Here is a 21072-nt window from a genome sequence, read left to right on the forward strand (position 1 = left end):
TATAGTATCAGGCCAAGGATCAAATAAGACAAGCTCAGCGTCGTCGCTTAACAGGACTTTCACGTTCCACTAAACCTTCAAAGACAGCATCGCGCTGAGATTCTATAGAACGTAGCTGATCTCGAAGCTCTTCGAGTTCTGCTCTGGCTACCTCTGGATTGCTAGGAAGACCTTGAAACGTGGCCAGCTGAAGGTCAAGCTCCTTTTTTCGTGACAACACTGACAAGTATTCTTGCTCGTCCCGAGCAAGGTCGACAATGGTTGGGTGCGGGGAGTCGGCCGATGCAGCCAAAGCTGCAACCTTGTCTTGAAGCTCAGGTAGCTTGGCGGACAATGCCTTGACCTTGCGCTGCATGTCGAGGTTCTGTTTGGCCAAATGTGCCGGAGGCTGATAGTCGTCTTTGTGTAGCTCTTTGACAAGTTCCTTGATACGAGCTGCTTCATCGTCTATATGTTTATGGAGAACCTCGACGCGGGCCTTCATCTGTTCAGCCTCATGGATGCTGGCTTGAAGTTCATACATGCGCTGGCCTAGTGTGTCGGGCTCTGGAAAAGCGACTCCGAATTGGAGAGCCATATTAGCCATGGCATCAAGAGCGGTGTGGCCATCGGTAGGGAGGTTGTGTTCTACGGCTTCAATGAGGCCTTCCCTCAGTGGCCGGCTGGTTTTGTCGATCTTCCTCTCGGAGTCGGTGAGCTCTTGCAAGGCAGTTGCTTCCGACTTAGCTACCAGGTTGCGCTCATCGTCGGCGGCTTCGTTGGCAGAGGCGAGGGCTAATAGGGCTTTGAGGGTGTCGTTGTTGCGTTCGAAAGACGGGACTGGTCGAGGGTGAAATTTAGAGGAGAGCCAGGCGTCGATATAGGACCAATCGCGGGCGGTGGAAGCCGCGATACGAGCAACCGAGGGAGAGAAAATGGCCGAATCTTGGCTGAGGAGACGGTGATGCGCCATGGTTGGGTGCGTGAGAGAACAGGTGAGTAAATGTCTCTATCGTGAATTAAGGAGCAGATTTGGTGTGGAAGTCTCCAAGTTTAGGGAATCAATCAATGGCGGTCGAGGCAGCGAGTGACGCCACAGAACAACCTGGACCTATGTACTCCTAGCTGCAGCCCGTGCCTGTCGTTCCCGGCCGGGCCCAGTCTAAGCAGTCCCTGTCAATTGATTGATTTGGAGGTGGGAACCCTTGCAACTACAGTGCCAGCAATGATTCGGTCCCCGAGTGTGCTAAGTTATAGTGCCCGCCGCTAATTCCTGCAGGCAGAAGGTGCTAGACTCGTCCGAGATGCATTGGTAGACAAGTACTTGTGGCCACCTATGGCATTCCAGGCTGATCCATGTACCTGGCTGACAGACATTAACTTTCCCGGCTAAGTTGAGTGGTGTCGTGTCGCCTTTTCCGGTTGTTGGCTTCTTTTAACTTAACAAGTTGAGCTGTCCTTTTTGTCCCTTGTCAATTGCTGAAACCTCCATTCATCAATTCTTTCTTTCTTTCTTTCTTTGTTCCTATTCTTCTATACTCAAGCAGACTTTGCCATCGTTGTTGTCGACTATTGCACCCACTGAAGTTGATGCGTTCCCATTAGCACCCTCCAATCTGTACATGTCGCCTGCGATTTGCCCCTCGACCTATCGATAGTATACTTGGTTGGACTCGAACAAACTTGATCAAGATGCATCTCAATCTTGCTGGTCTGGCAATGGCCGCTACGGCCTTCCTCGCAACTGCCAGCGCCCTTTCGCCGCAAGATATCCCGGCCGATCTCCCTGTTTCGAACCTTTTGACAAAGGCACAGTCGCATCTGTCCCGAGGCGAGACCAGTGAAGCCCTCGTGTACTACGACGCAGCCATCGCCCGCGACCCGACGAACTATCTTTCTCTCTTCAAGCGGGCCACCGCATATCTCTCACTCGGCCGAACCTCGCAGGCAACTGACGATTTCAACAAAGTCCTGTCCCTCAAGCCCGGCTTTGAGGGAGCCCATCTTCAACTCGCCAGGCTTCGTGCCAAGGCTGGAGATTGGGATGCCGCAAAGGCACAGTACGGTCTTGCTGGAAAGGCTCCCAAGTCGGCTGAGTTTGTCGAGTTAGAAGAGGCCAAGCTGGCAGCTCACCTAGCTGACATGGCTAGTAAGGGCGGGAAGTGGGAGGAGTGTGTCAGTCACGCCGGTACTGCAATCGTTGTCGCGAGTCGGTCTCCTCATCTGCGCGAACTCCGAGCGTACTGTCGCTTCGAGCTCGGCGATGTCGAACTCGCTCTCAGCGACTTGCAACATGTCCTTCACATGAAGCCCGTTGACACTTCTCCCCATATCGTCATTTCGGCGACTTCGTTCTACGCTTTGGGTGACCTGGAGAATGGTATCGGGCAAGTCAAGAAGTGTCTTCAGTCAGATCCTGATTCCAAGATCTGCAAGAAGTTACACAAGCAGGAGAAGAAGGTTGAGAAAGCATACAAGAAGATCCAGGGGCAACTCAGCCGAGGACAGCCCACCACAGCGGGTAGGGCATTAGTCGGTACTGCCGATGATTCTGGCTTGGTGCCTGATGTCCGAAACCAGGTGGAGGAGCTTAAGAAGAACAAGAGCATCCCCAAGACCGCCCGTATCCAGCTTTTGGAGAATCTGACCGAGATGACTTGTCAAGCATACACTGAGGTGAGTTCTTCGGCCTCGTTCACACCCTGCGTATCACTAACTCTGCCATAGTCAAGCCACAAAGAAGCCGCCAAGTACTGTGACGAGTCACTACAACTCAACCCTGACTCTTTCTGGGGTCTTCTTCACAAGGGCAAGGCTCAACTCAAGAGTGAGCTTTACGACGCGGCCATTGCTACCCTTGAGAAGGCCGCCGAGATCCGCCCCGATTTGAAGGACAGGGTCAACCCAATTCTCAACAAGGCTCACATTGCCCTCAAGCGCAGCAAGACCAAGGACTACTACAAGGTGCTTGGTGTCGAGAACGACGCCGACGAGCGCCAAATCAAGTCTGCCTATCGCAAGCAATCAAAGATCTTCCACCCCGACAAGGCTGCCAAACAAGGTATCCCCAAGGAAGAGGCCGAGAAGAAGATGGCCAGCATCAACGAGGCATACGAAGTTCTTAGCGACCCCGAGCTACGTGCCCGTTTCGACCGTGGCGATGATCCCAACTCTCAAGAGAGACCAAATCCTTTTCAGGGACAGGGCAACCCCTTCGGTGGCGGTGGTGGTCATCCATTCATGTTCCAGCAAGGCGGTGGCGGCGGTGGTCCCAATATCAAGTTCCAGTTCGGTGGCCAACCCTTTGGATTCTAGAAAGCACACGACAGATTTTGAAGTTTTGCAAAAGATACTACTAAGGAGTTACATAGCGAAGGGGCCAACTACAGAGGCAGTTTTGCTTGATCGCGAGGGAGTCTTTGCTGGTATCTACATCTTTACCTAGAGATCAAGAAGGGCGGGACTCTCTCTCCAACAGGAGTACAGGGGTTAACGGCGTCGGAGTTTCCGCAGATCGCTCACTTTCGTCAAGAACAGTATATAGTGAGATGGTATACCTTGAGAATTCTATCTTTATACCAAGTCAACTTGTAAATCTATTTGCCTAGTTTTTAGGAACTCGATGAAGCGTGTTTGCTCGGCCTCGGTACAATATCACCCACCACCACCGCCGATGTCGGCGCTACAGCGACATCCCAATGGACACACGCATTGCCACCTTGAGGAACAGAACAAGCCGATTGCTCCAATTGGAATAGATACAGCTTGTGCTAGATCCAAGATAATGTGTAAATCAAGGCCAGTTGGAAATTGTGTCATGGCAAAGCATACCCGCTTAGTATTTTGACAGAAGTAATAACAGACAACCTATCATAACACTCTTCCGCTGTCTAACTGCGTGAATCAACACTAGCAATAACTTATCCGTTTCCCATCCATGTCGCCGCTCTCCGATTTTTTTTTCGTTCGTAAGAAGTGGTTAATTTCTTTATGTACACGATCCGTCGCTTGCCTCGATCTTCATTCAACCGTCGTCCCTTGAGAGGCCGTGGTCAGTTGCAAAGTCGGTAGAGGTCCTCGGTATAAAGGGCTCGGACCAAATCGGGGAAGCGTCGAATCAAAAGGGTTTTGTTTAAGGGTATTTTGGATGATGTCGTTGTAGTCGTCTTAGTCCCATATCCATGCTCTCTAAAGCGTCCTCGCTCCCAAATCCATCTCTCATTAAGACAATCGTAGGGGGTCGAATATGGTTGCAAATCTATGCTGGTCATCCAAGTATCCCAAGACTTAGATGTGATGTTCAAGCAGCATCGTTGCGCTTGATGAAATAGGACCTAGTTGAGTTTGAACATTAGCTTCAGTTGACAATTTGATTTAACCATGTCACATACTTTGAAAATTCATATGCCGACCAGCAGATGGCTGTGCTGGGCATCGTGGTAACAATGCGAGGTCGTACACCCTTGAAGAAGCCTCTGACACCGGCTCTTTGATATAATAGGCGGCAGCCTCCGATAAAACTGTTGACGCTTCTCACTTCAGGGTCAGTGGAGGTTCCGCGAGTCTGGAGCATAGTCTTGATGACATCCATGGGGGTGGTAAGACCAGCAGCAAAGCCACCAGCGACGGCACCAGCCAAACAATGTGTCAAGGGGTCGTAGTTCTTTGCGGGGTTCATGGCGGTAGAAATAGACTCGTATGCGAGAAACTGTAGAGCTGTGAAGGGGACTGTCATGGACAACGTCGTAGGATACGAGATGTAGAAAGCGCCCAAGCCCTCGGACTTGTAGACATACTTGGCGCAGTCCAGCATGGATCGGTACATCTTGCTCGAATTTTGAATCTGCATGCGCTGCTTAATGACTGCAAAGGGTTGTCAGCGAACATGTTCTGGGTGCTCGAACGGCTGCGGAGTAGGGGGCGTACCATCGAAAGGGTTCATGAACGCGTCGCTAGCAATAGTGGCAGCGGCACCACTGGTGGCTGCGGAAATTTAGTTAGTAGCTGTCAGAACGCAAACTGAGCACAAATTGTGTATTTACCGGCAGCGAGGGGATGGTGTACACCGGCCTGGTTCCCGCCCATGGCATGTTTGACTGCTTCGTATGTTGCAAAGTAAACGGCGTGTGCAGGACCTAAGCGGTTTTAGCTACAGTTAATAGGCCTGGCCATGACGTGGTTGACTTACCAGCTCCAACTATGACACTAGACATACCGCGCCATAAGCTGAAGAATCCCTCGGTGCGGGCAATCTGAACGGTATTACGAATGACGCCCGAGTAGGCCGGTGTGGTGCTGGGGTTGAGGATTTGCATTCTGGTCTAAGTAATTGTGTCAGACTCGAGATCGACAGAGCAAGCAACACGCAAAGAGAGAGTGCAGGGCAGAAGCATACCTTGATTGCATCAATGGGATACATGGCAGTGTGCTCCTGTAGGAAGACGCAGAATTAGCCCGGTATAACTTGTATTGCTTGTAGGATGCTTCATACTGCTATGCCCGCAAAGGCGCCTGCTGCCATGTTCTGCAGCAGGGAGAAGTTGGGCGGGAGAGATTCATAGCTGTACGAAAGAAGAAGAAAACAGTCAATTTCGAGGCCCTGAGGTGAACATGTCCATCTTGATAAAGATGCTGAGTTGTGCTCACTCGTATTCTTCGACTGGCTCTGCACTTGGCTGGGCCATGGCGGCCACAGCTTCCGATGCTCCGCCGAAAGGCTTGGTCTCGAGGGCCGCCAGGTTGGCGACTGGAGGAGGTATCGAGGCAATTGCTGCTATTGAAGTGACGGCGAGCGATCTGTGCCGTAGATGAAGTCGGCTATGTCGCGTACGGGGCTGCAGGAGGCTCAAGATATGGAGTTGCGCCGGAGGATGGTCGCTAAAACGATGACGATGACGAAGTTGAGATAAGGCCTAGGTACTAAGTTCGGGGCGAAAAACACGGCCTCGACTTGCTGGAGCTGAAAAGACCGTGCAAAGTGATTGCTATGTCCGAGACAGGCCTGTTCTTGATTCGCCTCGGTCTATTCGAATACACCGATCAATGAATGATGAGTCTTGTCGCCGGCAGTTAAGGTGTAAGAAATGCAAGCAACAAGTCCAAAGCCGAGCGGAGGCGATGGAGCAAAAAAGTAGTTCAGAGGCTGGTCGTGGTGTTCTACTGTAGGTATGTACTATTCTACTCTACCTTGCCTATAGTAAGTACTGTAGGTAAGATACCTACCTACCTACCTAGTCTGAATTGGACAGCGCGGGAAAAACCCCAGGCCAGGGTTAAGTACCTGTAGGCATTGGAGCTACCCTCTATCCAGGGCAGTCCCTCCCATACTGCCTCTAGTAGGTATAGTACCTAGATTTTTTGAATTTTTTTTTTTTCTGGGGACGAGACAGCTCCGTTTACGGCCTCGGAGTCCGGACGGGAGCTACGGCAAGTACCCTTCCGTCAAATTATTGCTGCAAAGCTACCTACTTACCTTACCTTACCTTACCTTACCTTACCTCTGTCTCCATAGTCTACCTACGTCTTCTCTTTTCCCCTCCTCTGTCGTTTGAACTAGCATGGTTCAGGGAGCTCGGCGCGTCGGCTCAGATAACAAAGGACTATAAAGTCAGTTAGCAAACAGCGAGGTATTTTCCATTGCTAAATTGTGAGGCGAGGTACTTGGTGCCGTTGTCCATTTCTCCGCCATCTCCTGTTGCGCTTATTATAATTTATATGCCCGCGGAAGTGCAGTCATATCCATTACCAGTTTATCTACCGCCGGAGAAACTGGTGGTGGACTTGGCCCTAATATCACAAGTTCATCTTTAGTACTGCAATTCCCCACGAATGCTGCTGGCCTTGCTGCAAATTGAGGCCTGACATTATTTACCAATGCTCTGTTTGTATATATTCGTACCTAGATACATTTGATTGTCTCTCAGCTCATCAGTGCGCATTGGCGCCCAAGAAAGGCGTGGCAGGTCACACTGGTATACAGTACCAAGGAAGACCATCTACTCGGTAGGTATCTCCACTACTTAGTAGGTAGATGCTCATCTCTGTACGTAAACTGGCCAATTTGCTTATTTGCAGAGTGGATCAGCGCCACTTGATATCATATCATAATCCCTGTAACCGTCTCGTCGGGTTTGGAATCAAGATCAAGATCAGTCCGTAGTTAGTATGTATCGATCTTTATTAGCTGCCGAGGTTAACAACATGCCGTTGCGAGAAATACAAATATCGGGCGGAAACGTGAGGCAAAGGAATACCTTACCTTAATAGGGAGGACGGAGATTCCTTCCCATCTTATTTCGTCCTTCATCCATCTTCAACTACGGTAGCTTTGGAGATCTGAGGCCATCAACTCCACAAGAGACAGAGGGTGCACCCATGACTGACTGATACCTATCCATGGACGAGCCATCGTGACCACGCGGCGTTACCATCCCTCCATCATTTATTCATTCACATCTACCGATAGTTAGTTCTCCATTGGACAAGAAGGGTGTCAAGTGCTTCTGATGTTAAGGGGAGGGATAGCGTAGGACGACCAGGCGACGCTAGTCAGGCTTGCTGTTAGTACTGATATAGATGAGAATACGCCTATGTATATATATATATCTATCTAAAAGGAAATATTTGAATGATATGGATATTCACTCATGCCCACAGACACGGGTGGGCGTTGGACTTGCAGTACATACATACCGAGTCGAATCTCATCTTCCACCGAATCATGAGCCTGGTTGCAACCCAGGGATCAGGGTATGACAGGGGGTCTCACACATTGGAACTAGGTTATCAATCAGTTCGGGGACCCAATTCTCTCTAGTTGGGTAATTAATCAATCAGCCCTCGTCCTCGAACTGAATACTCACCCACGTTGGAGTCCCCGGCAAAAACTCGTGTGGTTGCATCTGGCTGATCTGATAGTTATGGTCTGAATAAGCTAGATTTTAATGTCATCAATATCATACCCTCTTCTAAATCTCCTCTCCCATTCACTCCATTTACTACCTATCGTATATAGTCTCCGTGCAAGAAACTTCTCGTTGGTTGTGTTTTAGTTGTCTGTGCGAACGGCCTCGGTTTTATCATCAAACACGATGTTCTCGTTGAAATTCATTTGCCTGTCGTATGGCGGGACCTGAGAGTAGCAAACCTGCCAGTACAGTTTCCAGGAGCTCAGTAATGGATAAAATGCTTTACCCTAGGTAAATATAGTAGACTTGATCATTTATACCCAAGAGTCTACTCCTGCCGCTCAGGTACACTGACCGACGCTCCGATGCTTAAATCCTTCATTGCCAGTCACAAGACAGATAGTTGCAATAAACAAAACCCAATCTATGCTAAGCGCCAATAAAATCCACCTCCGTTTTCCAAGGAGTAGGGTATTCCGGGGAGATAACTTCCAGTATGCGCCTTGACGCCATGTGGTTCACCCAAAATGGGAAAATTAATGAATGAATGAGACCCCCGAGAGATGTTCTATATCAGACCATGCCCCCACCGCGCCGGGACCGCTGCGTTTGCTGAAGCTGGTATATCATACCCAATACCCCTTCACCAGGATCGTCTGTATTGGCTGCACTGTTCTCTCGAGTCACCCCTTTCGCGGGGGACGTTTCCCAGGTCGATTCACCTAGTTCTCCCCCTGGCTCGTACAGTTCGTCATCTTCCCCAGTTCGCCTCATGGCGCTATCTTCAGCTTCTTCAGTTATCTGGCTTTCCCCGCGGAGTGCTCGCGGATACCTTGACCAATGAAGACTACGTGCACCCATGTTCACCCCAGCAGGTTGATGATGTTGATCCAACAGCATAGACGCCATTGGGGAGGGCTGTGGCATTGGTCCCGTACGTGGTCCTCGTCCACCAGGGGCTCGACTTCTGGCACGTCCCGTTTCCGCCCGACCAATGTGGGAACCCTGCATGTCTGCTCCTAATGATGGAGAAGCAAGTCCTGGGAAAGCTGGAGGTGGGTGGAAGGCTGGTTTTCCCCCAAACGGTGTATGGCCGGGGATGCCAGTCTTGGGATTTGTAACGTAGTTGTCAAGGAATCCAAAGTAGGATGCGGCCATCTTGTTGTGCTTCGTTGAGTAGTAGTCCTCACGAACATCGGGTCGTTGCCCCTGATGACCCGTATTCCCTGGTCCTTTCTGAAAGTCGAATACCGCAAAGGAGCAGACGTAGCCGAGGCCGTCAACGTGGATTGTGAATTCGCGGAAGAAATCGACGATCTGGTCACTGCATTTAGGCAGTGAAAACAAGAGCAACATAGGCGTCGTGACTATGCCCATTACCTCCTCGAGAAAGATGACCACTTTCATCTTGTAAAGCTCTGCAAATTCCTGTTTAACCTCGAAGCTGTGAAGCTTGTTTTTCCAGTGATCGGGCATGTAGTGTGTGTACTCAATGACATTCATTAAGGCATATTCAGGATTGAACACCAATGTCTCTTCGGACACCATTCCTCGGGTGATAGCCCAAATGGCACCAAAAATTCCGAGATAGAACAGGACTGGTCTGTCTTTCGTGATCTCGAAGTTAATAAAAAGCTCCGAGTCAAGAATAGAGCCCACGGCGAGAATGGCAGTAATTGCACCTGTCATGAAGGCGATGGTTCGTGCAATATCTTCAGTCATCCTCTTCGGGAACTGATCGATATACCGAGTGGCGAATGGATAAGACATGTGCAGCCTTTCGTAGAATATATGTGGCAGTTCGTTGAATTCGCGGAATTTCCATTCTGCAAGAGAAGTGTACTTGCGCGCTGCAGCTTGCTTGGGGTCCTTTGTGTACTCCTGTAAAGGAATTAGCTTTCAAGGAACAAAGTGCCTGGGCTCAACTACTGACATAATAATAAGTAAAGAAGTAAACAATGACAACGTATGCAAGCACAACAGGCGCAAAGATAAGATTGAGGAACCCCGCGAACATCAACCGCTGCTTCAGTTTCTGGCTCAAGAGACGTCTGCGATCTGGGCGCAAAAAGTCCTGCTGAACTTGGCCCAATTCGTTGAAGGCCATATCAAGGATGCAGTAATGAAGATACCATTCCATTGTCTTTGAAAATAGCTGGCGGCCACGAAGAAAGGGAACTGGCAAAGACAAGTTCAAGACATCCTTATTGATCATCGCGATGAGGTAATTCTCTTTACGCATGAGTCGATTAGCAATATCGTGTGCATCAAGCCGTTCTTTCGACTGGCTGCCAATGAACTGTCTCAGTTTCGGTGTGATGTTTGTTGCAGTCTTCGGGTTCTGTTCACGCAGCGCCATGATACGAGCCACAATATCCTGCCACGAAACAGTTTGCATGTCTTGTTCTGGGATATCCAGCAAGTAAATGTAGAAGTCCCTGATGTAGAGGAGACGGCGAATTTCCACAAAGTATTGTACACATTTCCAGATGAAGAAGAAGGTGTAAAGCCAAATAGCCAGGTTCCAGAGACCCGACATTTTGCGCGTGCATTGGGGAACTACAACCTCATGCAGGGACTTGCTGTGTGGAATCTTTGAATAGTCAATGCATTGACATAAGAAGGTGAGCAACACCGCGACGAAAAGTGTCTCCCTGAAGCACTGATTAGCCACTCATGTTTCGTACCTTGATGATCGAATACTTGCAAGAGCCAGAGGGCGTTAGCACACAGAATGCACCACAGCCCCCCACCTTCATAATAGTCGTAAACATCCCGCATAAAACTGTCTAGATTTGAGGTGTTAACCCATCGCCAGAGTGCTTTCTCCCTCGGATTACTCGCTATTGAGCCCCTAGCTACAGGTATAGGTTGTGGTCCTGCGGGCACCCCATATCTATTTTCCTGATGAAGTTGTTGCTGGGCTGTGGCTGCTTCCCACTGGGCCCTTACCCGTGCTGATGATGGGCCTGCAGCTTCTGGACCTTGAGGATTGTTGGATGGGGCTGCTCGTCTGGGCGACGTTGGGGGCAAGTTGACTGCTTCGTTTGGCTCCATGAGTAACGATGCTGGCACCTCGTTGTCACCGTCGTCGTCCTGTTGGTGCCATCGCGGCGACGGTCCGCCGGAATTTTGCGCCTGCGTCCTTCGTGTCTTAGCCCTTCCTTTGCCCTTTGGATCCAGAGCTGCACTTTCTATTGTCATGCGGCTATCGCCAATATCAAGTCCTTCGGGATGAAAATCGTCATCAAATCGATGCCCAAGGTTCTCTTCATCGATGCCGGGATCGTACTCGTCATCATCCCCAGAACGTAGCTCTTCATAAAACGATCGGGACCCTCTTGCAGGGAAATTCGATCGGGAGAATAACTTGGAGGACATATCGAGTTCTGTCGATGAATCAAGCGTAAGGATCGGCGGGCATGTTGGTATGGGTCGAGGCGGTTCGAAGGCGATTAATGATGTTGATACTGGGTTGTTGTCTTGCCGTAATTGGCGACGAGCAAGGGTTGCTTCCTTCCACCTGGATGATGAAATAATTGGACCCGGGCTTTGTTGGATTTAGGGATCCAGGAATTGCGATGAACGTAAATTTATTCGCCGAACGTCAGTGAAATATGGAGGACAGGTAACCCAAGGTCACGAGGGGACGTTGATCACGATAAGCGTGACCCGAGGCACATGCCTACTCCAAGCAAGGGAACGGTCCGGTGTGACAGAGTCTGATCAAATGGGAGTTAGAGACCACAAGTACACCATGCACCTCTGACCTGAAACAAAAGTGAATAAATCACTTGGAGGTTGATAATAGACAGACAGTTTAATGCTCCAGGCATCACCAGTCGCCGGTATGACGCTACAGAGCGGTGTGCGATTCTGCCTGGCAAATACCGATAAGACCCAATGAATGGTTGCACACCGCCTTCCTCTTCCATGCACCCTTTACGACACCTGGCACTCCCATCTACATGATCGTGCTTGTCTTATAAGGAGTTTCTGTATAGGGATCGCTCGTGGTCGCTGTTGGTTTTAAGATCCAAATTGAGAGATTTACTCAGTTGCTCCATCGGGCTCGGTCGATTCATGGACTTGCGCGGAATAAGTTAAGGTTTGCCGACGGCAACAACTCGACTGAGCAGCATTACTGCTGTTTTACTACGATATGGCACCTACAGATCGCTCATTGTCATTGAAGAGCCTGCCTATGAAGGATGCCTCTGTTTCATCACTTCTTGCTCCAGATGGCTATCCACAAACTCCCTCAACACCAAGAGGGATCACTCCACTTACATCCAAAGTGACCAGTGTCCTTTCGACGACTCATTCTGATACAGAGTTTCGAGACGCTCTCGCTCTTCTTGATGAACGCGGGATCCAAAACGATGCCGAAACTCGTCGACGTGTTCGACTAGACCTACAAAAAGAAGTCATCGACAGTAACGGGGAAGTTATTGCCGAATTTGGGCGGGTTGCAGAGGTGGGTTCAAGCCTTTGTTTTACAGAAAATCGTACCAACATGGCAATAGCAACTTCGGCGTATCAAGACGACTATTGATAAGCTTAACAATGGCTACGAGGACATGAAAAGCCAAGTTGTTGTAGCTCATAGGCAGACATTGCCAGCACTCTCCGAGGCATCCTCCCTATTGGAGCAGAAGAGACAGGTTGAGGTGAAGCAAGAGCTGCTCGGCGCTTTCAAGAAGCATTTTGTCATGTCGGAGAATGAGGTTGCCGCACTTACTCAAACAGCCGAGCCAGTAGATGACCGCTTCTTCGATGCCTTAAGCAAAGCCAAAAAGATCAGTAAGGATTGCGAGATCCTGCTTGGATTCGAGAAACAGACTTTGGGTCTAGAACTGATGGAGCAAACGTCGAAGAACATCAATTTTGGTTTCCAAAAGCTTTACAAATGGATACAGCGAGAGTTCAAGACATTGAATCTCGAAAACCCACAGATGAACTCATCGATTCGTCGGGCATTGCGAGTTCTTGCCGAAAAGCCGTCACTGTTCCAGAACTGCCTCGACTTCTTCTCCGAGGCTCGAGAACGAATCCTTTCAGACTCATTCTATGTCGCTTTGACAGGTGCCTCGCCCTCTGGTACTGAAGATCCCTCTGTCAAGCCCATCGACATGCTGGCACATGATCCGCTACGCTACGTCGGTGACATGCTGGCTTGGATTCATTCAGCCACTGTCAGTGAACGTGAGGCATTGGAGGTTTTGTTTGTCGCAGAAGGGGAGGAACTTGCCAGGGGTTTCAAATCTGGCCGAGACGCAGAGATCTGGCGCCTCATTGCAGAGGACGATGAGGCCGAGGCTGACTTTAATGCGCTCAAGGCACTGAACGACCTAGTCGACCGCGACGTCTCTGCAGCCGCCCGCGTGCTTCGCCAAAGGATGGAGCAGGTGATTCAAGCCAACGAAGACACCATACCTGCCTATAAACTCGCAAATCTGATCAATTTCTACCGGATCACTTTTCAAAAAACGCTCGGTCCCAACTCCAACTTGGTAGAGTTGATTGGAGGCCTGGAAATAGAGGCCTTACGCCAGTTCCGAGCACTTGTCAGAGATCATATCGCAACTCTACAAGGAGAATTTCAGCACGCTCCATTAGACCTTGGCCCACCTGCATTTTTGCAAGATTCGCTCAAACAACTCAAGGCCATCAGTAAAACTTACGACTCTTCCTTATCGACCTCGGAGGATCGCGAGAGCGAATTCGAGAATGTGCTTTCGGAAGCCTTTGAACCATTCATGTCGGGTTGTGAAAACATGGCTAAGAACATGAATGCCCAGAACGGTGCGATTTTCCTGATTAATTGTATATCTTCTGCAATAGCATGTCTAGAGCCTTTCGAATTCACGCAACGTCGAACTAAACGACTGCTAGAGAAATCAGACGATGCAGCTAAAGGACTAATTACAAGTCAATACCAGTTCCTTCGAAAGGGGTCAGGGTTGGATGCAATCTTCACGAAGCTGGAGGAGGATGACGACAAAAATGCTTCCTTGTTGGATGAAAAAGAGCTCGCTCAAGCAAGCCAGACATTGGATGACTTTCTGCCATCAGCACTCATGGACGCCATGGATAATCTGAAGCACCTACAGGATTCGAAATTGGCTCGACAAATTACGGAGGAGGCAGCAGAACAGTTCTGCAATGACTTTGAACAGCTTGAAGAGGTTATAACTGAGGAGGATGACGAATCTATTGATTCAGAAGAGGACGAAGGTCTACGGTCGGTTTTCCCTAGAACAACCGCCGAGATTCGTGTATTGCTTTCATAGATAAAAGGGGCGATATAGATGGCCCAGGAGTAAGCATGTAGAGAATCTAGATATACAACTGAGCAGAAGTGCAAAAATTATAGCAGCGCCTAATAACTCGCGCACTCTATCGCATTGATTATTTTCTAACGGCTGGATAACAAATAAACGAGTGGCTTTACACTGGATGTTTCCACAGCTGTTATTGAGCGCTCTGCCGACCTAGGTTGTTAAAGGTAAGGTAGCTCATTAATGTATGAGGCTCATTATCTACCCCGCCACCATCTATTGCGACTAGGGTGGGCAGTGCGATCCTAGACTACGTCACCGCCTGCCCAAGTTTAACCTGCTAATCCATGTCAGGCATGCAGGTCGATCAACTTGATCACGTTTAACTATCATCAGCAGCAGAGACAGCGCCTTATACCATCGACCTTGACTCGATCACGTCTTTTTTCCAATCACATCAAACACTACAACGTGCGCGACCCTTTTATACCAAGGCATTGGCTCATCAATTCAACTACTCAGCCCAAACGCGTCCCCACCTAAACAACCTTCACAAATCTGCTCTGCTCGCCAAACACATAACAGTCAACACAACGGCAATCTTTCACGGTCGGCGGGCTAGGGCGCATCTCAAGCCAGTCTCAGGGCTACTATGGTAGTGATTTGCAGTGGGAGCCATGCTACGGAACAGGGCCCTGGCTGTTTTGCAGAAGACCTACGATGATAGTTATCTAAGTTGCTCAACTGCTATTTACTATGAAGGCCAGGTAAGTTGTGGCTGTTTCGCTTCCCTCAATTATCTACTAATCACTGACTTGGGTCTCAGGGTAATGAAATAGAGGCCATGCGACATTGGCGAGCTGCACTGGATCAGATCTATGATTACAACGCAAATCGGGCACCCCCCGCATATGGCCCACGTACAGACACCGAGAAAGCCTTACAAGAGGCACTGAAACAGCTGGAATTACAGTGCAAAGAACGAATCGATCTTCTGGAAGCTCTCAGGATCTCACGGCAAGAAGAGACAACCACCCCGCAACCACCAGCCGGCAAGTTGACAAAGCGGCCAAGTATTCCTGAGGGAAGAGGTTCTCTTGGACAGGGCACAATCACCGCCATGCAGTATTCGGAACTATCACGACCAACCCTTCCACACCGTCCATCACAGCCTCGACGTACGTCATCAGAACTTGCTATTGTGGATGGACCCAGCACACATCTACATCCAAACGTGGCGCTCCCGTCACTCTCTCGATCTGCATCGCCTGGGGGGCCAGCTCTACCACCGAGACCGAACAAAACGTTACGGACACCAAGCCCAGAAAAGCATACCATGAGGACGACTTTGCGTTCCGGTAAATTAGGAGAAAAGTCCACCAAACCACGAAAGCCAGCAAAGCCACTCGCCGAAGGATCAAGTAAAGCAGCGACTTTGGCATGGAGCGCGCTCGGTTCAAGGGAAAGATTCGCAAGGGGGACACAGTCGGAGTCCACTCCAGCCACAGCGAGCCCTAGCTCTCGCACTTCCTTGGAACAAATTCGCAGGCCAGTACCAACGCAATGGGACAGCCACTCGAGACGTTTGGTTGTGCCAAAGGACCGCGATCTTGATGGAGAACCTTCAGGAAATACACGACACTCTGATGAGTACTGTTACGCCCGTCCATCCATGCTATCGGTCACTGCTGCCTCCAGTGCTTTAAATTCGTCTTCGTATCAAGATTTACCTCCATCAGATGCTTACACAAGCCGAATGGATAGACTGCCCAACTCACGCAACGGACTCGCTTCGCCATCTCCACGCAAAGTATCGAGGCAAGAGCGAGCCAACGATACTGAGACCGGCGACGATTCTGGAGAAGCATCAGAGAGGAGAAGTGTGTCAAGCAACTTACCAACCCGCAGTCCAGCAGCAAGGCAGCCTGGAAGATCCTTAAAACCCTCGAGGCCCCATGTTGAGAGCAGAGATAGGTCAAGGCGGCGTGAACGTAAAGTTCGGCAAGTCTCCACCTCAAGTGCCTCTGACGATGACACGAATGGGACAAGTTCCAGGCCACGTCGTGCGAGGGAGAAAGAGGCTCCTATAGAAGCCGGTTCCCAAGAGGATGATTCCGATGCGTCTGAATCAGAGACTTTAGAAAAGTCTCCTGACGATATGAGTGAATGGAAAAACAAGAAGAAGCAAATTTTGAAGAACCTACCCGCTGGTGTCGATGCAGCAGCCGCCAAGCAAATATTGAACGATATTGTCGTTCAAGGGGACGAGGTTCATTGGAGTGATGTGGCTGGTCTTGAAATTGCAAAGAACGCACTTCGAGAGACTGTTGTTTATCCATTTTTACGGCCCGATCTTTTCATGGGCCTCCGAGAACCAGCCAGAGGAATGCTCCTGTTTGGACCGCCGGGAACAGGAAAGACTATGCTCGCGAGGGCTGTGGCAACAGAGTCTAAGTCAACATTCTTTTCGATTTCAGCAAGCAGCCTGACAAGCAAATACTTGGGCGAGTCAGAAAAGTTGGTACGAGCTCTTTTTGGATTGGCCCGGACACTCGCACCCAGTATTATCTTTGTGGACGAAATCGACTCGCTGCTTTCACAGAGATCAGGGTCTGGAGAGCACGAAGCTACCATGAGGATTAAGACAGAGTTTCTTATTCAGTGGAGCGATCTTCAACGTGCTGCTGCTGGAAGGGAAGCGACCGAGAAAGACAAGGAAAGGGGGGACGCCAACCGAGTTCTTGTGTTGGCGGCGACGAACCTCCCCTGGGCAATTGACGAGGCGGCTCGAAGACGTTTTGTGCGACGACAATACATCCCGTTACCTGAACCGGCCACTCGCGAGACCCAGCTCAGGACCCTTCTAGGCCAGCAGAAACACGACTTGTCTAATGATGATATCCTCAAGTTGGTGGCATTGACAGATGGTGGGTAGTTCTTTCATACGTTTCATGCAAACCCGACTAATTTATGATCACAGGCTTTTCAGGTTCAGATATCACAGCCTTAGCGAAGGATGCAGCCATGGGGCCATTGCGATCGCTTGGAGAGGCACTGTTACACATGACTATGGATGAGATCCGACCAATTCAATTGTCCGATTTTGTGGCGAGTTTGACGACCATAAGGCCGAGTGTTGGTAAAGCTGGTCTAAAAGAGTACGAAGACTGGGCGACAGAGTTTGGAGAAAGGGGAGGGTAGATAGACTGCGATTATTCTGGTATACAACATGTAACAAAAAGGCACATATACATTATACGCGCAGGGGCATCATGGATAGCACAACCCCAGTCCGACACACTGGGCTACGGGTAGAGGAGTTATAAACGGGCTGAATGTCTAGTATGTCATTTATATGTTACAAATAGTACAGTTGGTTTGAAACCCCTATCTTTGCTGCCATGATCCCCCTGCATGATATCGTACAGAGCCTAGTTGCTCCAGCCCTCTGTTCCTGTCGCCTTGTCCCAAAAAGCATGTTTCCCGCATTGTCCATTCCCATCTCATCACCTAGAGAGTTGCAGTCATGTTTCGTAATATCAAGGTTGAAATAATTTAATCGACGTCGCTTGCCGAGGTCTGAGGTTTGCGCTTCTGCTGAGCTTCCTCCCATGCTTTGCGTTTGGCCTCCTTCTTTTCGTCTTCCAAACGCTTCTCTTCAAGCCTCTGTTTCTCCTCTTCTTGCCTTCTTGCCGCCCTTCGCTCATCCTTTTTGGCCTTCTTAGCCTCGTAATCCGCTATCCTTTCCTCCAGCGTGGGCACGGGAGGGCGCTCTGCGGTAGGCGTTCCATAGGGCGCAATAATTTGCTTTATAACGTGACGCTTGTGCTGGGAGGTTGGCCATCCAGGGACAATGGAAACGACATCGCCGGTTCGGAGTGATGAGTTGGGATCGTGGACGAGATAGTGCTTAGGGTCGGCAAACCACTAGACATTCATTTTAGCCTGTGTTCTTGGTCCTATGAAGTACACTTGGGAATTCTCTTACTTTGTTCACGATCTTGTTCCATTTTTGACCGCCAACTCGGACCTTGACAGTCTTGTCCATTAGGCCAGCAGAGACGACAACGCCATGAAGCTCGTGTGTCACACGGCGCGCAGCCTTTGCTACGGGAGAAGACATGGCGAATATGTCTCTTCTGTCCAACTGAGCGCTGACTCGCTTGTCTCGCAGGACTGAAGTGTTGCTGGTTCAACAGTTGCTTGTCACGGTCAATTGTTCGACATCCTACTCACAAAGGCTCTCTAAAATTCAGTAGCCAATGAGGAGCGGTACAGGGTGTGAGAAGGATTATGTAAGTGCTCTACGATATGGACCCCGCCGATTGGCTGGATAGCACTTCACACGACTCGACGATACATACCGGTATCCTCGTGGCTGCAACTTCTAAGCGAGAACTCATTTAACCGCAATGCAAGACGAGGGGCAACGAGTCAATGTGTTCGTTGATTGTCTCTTTAGGCGTTGAGTGAGGCCATATCGAATACGACAACGTCTTTTTGAGGGAATTATTGGTCATTATACAACGATTTCATCCTTCGAAATACCCCGAACCCGCGTGTTCTACCCGTTCGGCATCCGGGACCCGCTGACAGTGCGTGAGCTTCGGCGAGATGTGGGGGCCGCTACCTACCTTAGGTACCTACCTTCAGAATATGGCTTGGCCTCAGGGTTCAATATTTTGTTTATTGCAAGCGCCGCTTTTTTTCTCTCTTCCTCAGAGGCTAATTTTCACTCTTCCTTTTCATCTGGACCTGCACGCGACAAGCTTCGCTTCAATTCAACCGACAACAATCGCATACAATCATACAATTGTACTGTCTGGGTATTTCACTGTTCCAGTATCTACCAATTCATACTGTCTGGCTTGTCTGTCCGTGACTGTTTCGAGACACTCTTGAGTAACCAACATCCAAGCTCAACTCCGCCCACTTACCTTTTTCTCTCTGCCTCTGTCTCGCCCTCTCTCTTCTCCTCCATCATGTCTTCGCCCGAGCGTCGAACTGCTGGAGTCAAGCGACCTCGTAAGAGCCAACCAAGAACTCGACCTGCAATTCCTACAGGGTCGTCATTGACATGTCGGAAAATATAGGCACACAGTCTCTCCCTCCCCCCTCGCTTCCTCAGTTGGTTGCCGAGCAGAGCACTCCCATCCCTCCCACAGACAAGGATTCTCAGCGTCTGATCGTCGTCCTGTCCAATGCCAGTCTTGAGACGTACAAGGCTTCTCACGGAGGCACCAGCCGCAACCGTGAGGACAAGTACTCTTTGCTCAACAGCGATGAGCACATCGGTGTCATGCGCAAGATGAATCGGGACATTAGTGATGCTCGTCCCGACATCACCCATCAGGTTTCAACTCTGATCTTCTGAGTCGGCATTCAACATGCTGACCATTTCTCTTAGTGTTTACTGACCCTCCTGGATTCGCCTATCAACAAGGCCGGCAAGCTCCAGATCTACATCCATACTGCCAAGGGTGTCTTGATCGAGGTCTCGCCCTCAGTCCGTATCCCACGAACATTCAAGCGATTTGCCGGTCTGATGGTGCAACTCTTGCACCGTCTGTCCATCCGCTCCACCAACTCCAATGAGAAGTTGCTCCGAGTGATCCAGAACCCCATCACTGACCACTTGCCTCCCAATTGCCGCAAGGTTACTCTGAGTTTCGATGCACCACTTGTCAAGGTTCGTGAGTATGTTGAAACCGTGGATTCCAAGGACAGCATCTGCGTCTTTGTTGGCGCTATGGCAAAGGGTGAGGATAACTTCGCCGATGCGCTTGTTGACGAGAAGATCTCCATCAGCAACTACTCTCTGTCTGCTAGTGTTGCTTGCAGCAAGTTCTGCCACGCGGCTGAAGATGTCTGGGACATTATGTAAGACCTGTCGCCAATCAAGCCGGCGTGCGGCCGAAGCTGCGATGGATACCAAATGCCGGCTCGCCCTACGATGATACAACATCTTCGTTGGGGTTGAGACTGTTCGGTTGTAACTTGGAATGCCTGGGGTGTTCGCTGTCGCTTGTTTTTGCAACCAAAACATGGGGCGTTCAACATCGGGTCCGAGACGTGAATGTCGTCTTGATGGGTCATTTCAACCTGGCCCATACTTTCCTATTTGTTCTTTTCTACTGTCACTCAGCGAGTCTGTTCTATTTGCCCCAGTGCTTGATGGTTGTTTTGCCAATGTTAAGTTTGGGTGGAATCTACTTATAGATTTGTTTGGGCTTATTGGTCTAATGAATCGACGCTTCTTGGTGGGAAAGCCATGACAAGGCATTTTGAGAAAGATTCGGGGAGCTCTTGCGATGGAATCTGCATTTCTCAGCAGTTCGATTTTTTTGAGGATAACGGAGCTACCACAACGGGCCAATCCCGTTATAGTTCTTGAGCGCTTCTCAATGCGTTATTCGCGATAGATGGACAGTTAAGGCGCCAGACAGTCAAAGAAAAGACAATATCTATTATAAGGAAGGATGCGGATATGTACACTATTGTGCAGATAGCCAACAGATTTGCGTGTGTATCTCAAAACAGCAGAAATCAATATCTGAAGCCAAGACATGACTAACGTTAGGACTGAGGCCACCAAGTGAAGCCAATCCGCCGCAACCGCGAATGTGCAACACACCAGAAATGGCTGGTGTAGCACCACATCGCCCCGCACTTTTGGTAGGTCTCGCGTGCCCAGAGCTATTCTAGCTTGTGAGAAAGACTGGGAAGCATTGGAGTGGCGGGACCACGAAGGACGTGGGCACCATTTAAGATGGTGCCAGAATAGTTGTTATATGCCAGCAAGATCCCCACAGCGACTGAAGTAGTCACGTACAAGGAAAGGAGTTGAGGATGTTGGTCATTGTATGTAGGATGGTTGGCTATTTACTACCTCACTACTACCAACG

At 49.7% G+C, this 21072-nt stretch overlaps 8 protein-coding genes across 8 annotated transcripts; 4 read left to right on the forward strand and 4 right to left on the reverse strand.

Moving 5' to 3' along the window:
• Positions 1-34: 34 nt before the first annotated feature.
• Positions 35-952, reverse strand: FSUBG_11594 (uncharacterized protein; the record flags this gene model as incomplete). Its single annotated transcript, XM_036676292.1, has 1 exon — positions 35-952. The coding sequence occupies one exon, from the start codon at positions 950-952 to the stop codon at positions 35-37; it is 918 nt and encodes a 305-aa protein (XP_036532918.1).
• A 719-nt stretch (positions 953-1671) lies between these two features.
• Positions 1672-3294, forward strand: FSUBG_11595 (uncharacterized protein; the record flags this gene model as incomplete). The annotated part of the gene is made up of 2 exons (XM_036676293.1): positions 1672-2655; positions 2707-3294. 2 exons carry the CDS (start codon positions 1672-1674, stop codon positions 3292-3294), a joined length of 1572 nt encoding a protein of 523 aa, XP_036532919.1.
• Positions 3295-4279: 985 nt separating this feature from the next.
• FSUBG_11596 (solute carrier family 25 member 46) lies at positions 4280-5663 on the reverse strand (the record flags this gene model as incomplete). Its single annotated transcript, XM_036676294.1, has 8 exons — positions 4280-4313; positions 4371-4842; positions 4906-4962; positions 5022-5114; positions 5168-5300; positions 5375-5410; positions 5471-5540; positions 5626-5663. 8 exons carry the CDS (start codon positions 5661-5663, stop codon positions 4280-4282), a joined length of 933 nt encoding a protein of 310 aa, XP_036532920.1.
• Positions 5664-8459: 2796 nt separating this feature from the next.
• On the reverse strand, positions 8460-11267 carry FSUBG_11597 (uncharacterized protein; the record flags this gene model as incomplete). The annotated part of the gene is made up of 3 exons (XM_036676295.1): positions 8460-9767; positions 9820-10479; positions 10839-11267. The coding sequence occupies 3 exons, from the start codon at positions 11265-11267 to the stop codon at positions 8460-8462; spliced, it is 2397 nt and encodes a 798-aa protein (XP_036532921.1).
• A 781-nt stretch (positions 11268-12048) lies between these two features.
• On the forward strand, positions 12049-14179 carry FSUBG_11598 (oligomeric golgi complex subunit 6; the record flags this gene model as incomplete). Its single annotated transcript, XM_036676296.1, has 2 exons — positions 12049-12363; positions 12413-14179. The coding sequence occupies 2 exons, from the start codon at positions 12049-12051 to the stop codon at positions 14177-14179; spliced, it is 2082 nt and encodes a 693-aa protein (XP_036532922.1).
• Positions 14180-14844: 665 nt separating this feature from the next.
• FSUBG_11599 (adenosinetriphosphatase) lies at positions 14845-17368 on the forward strand (the record flags this gene model as incomplete). Its single annotated transcript, XM_036676297.1, has 3 exons — positions 14845-14934; positions 14994-17094; positions 17148-17368. 3 exons carry the CDS (start codon positions 14845-14847, stop codon positions 17366-17368), a joined length of 2412 nt encoding a protein of 803 aa, XP_036532923.1.
• A 354-nt stretch (positions 17369-17722) lies between these two features.
• On the reverse strand, positions 17723-18290 carry FSUBG_11600 (ribosomal protein s17; the record flags this gene model as incomplete). The annotated part of the gene is made up of 2 exons (XM_036676300.1): positions 17723-18094; positions 18156-18290. The coding sequence occupies 2 exons, from the start codon at positions 18288-18290 to the stop codon at positions 17723-17725; spliced, it is 507 nt and encodes a 168-aa protein (XP_036532924.1).
• Positions 18291-19149: 859 nt separating this feature from the next.
• FSUBG_11601 (ribosomal rna small subunit methyltransferase nep1) lies at positions 19150-20051 on the forward strand (the record flags this gene model as incomplete). The annotated part of the gene is made up of 3 exons (XM_036676301.1): positions 19150-19192; positions 19261-19520; positions 19575-20051. 3 exons carry the CDS (start codon positions 19150-19152, stop codon positions 20049-20051), a joined length of 780 nt encoding a protein of 259 aa, XP_036532925.1.
• Positions 20052-21072: the final 1021 nt, after the last annotated feature.

This window comes from Fusarium subglutinans (assembly GCF_013396075.1).
Source record: "Fusarium subglutinans strain NRRL 66333 chromosome Unknown NRRL66333_c0000224, whole genome shotgun sequence".
NCBI lineage: Eukaryota > Fungi > Ascomycota > Sordariomycetes > Hypocreales > Nectriaceae > Fusarium > Fusarium subglutinans.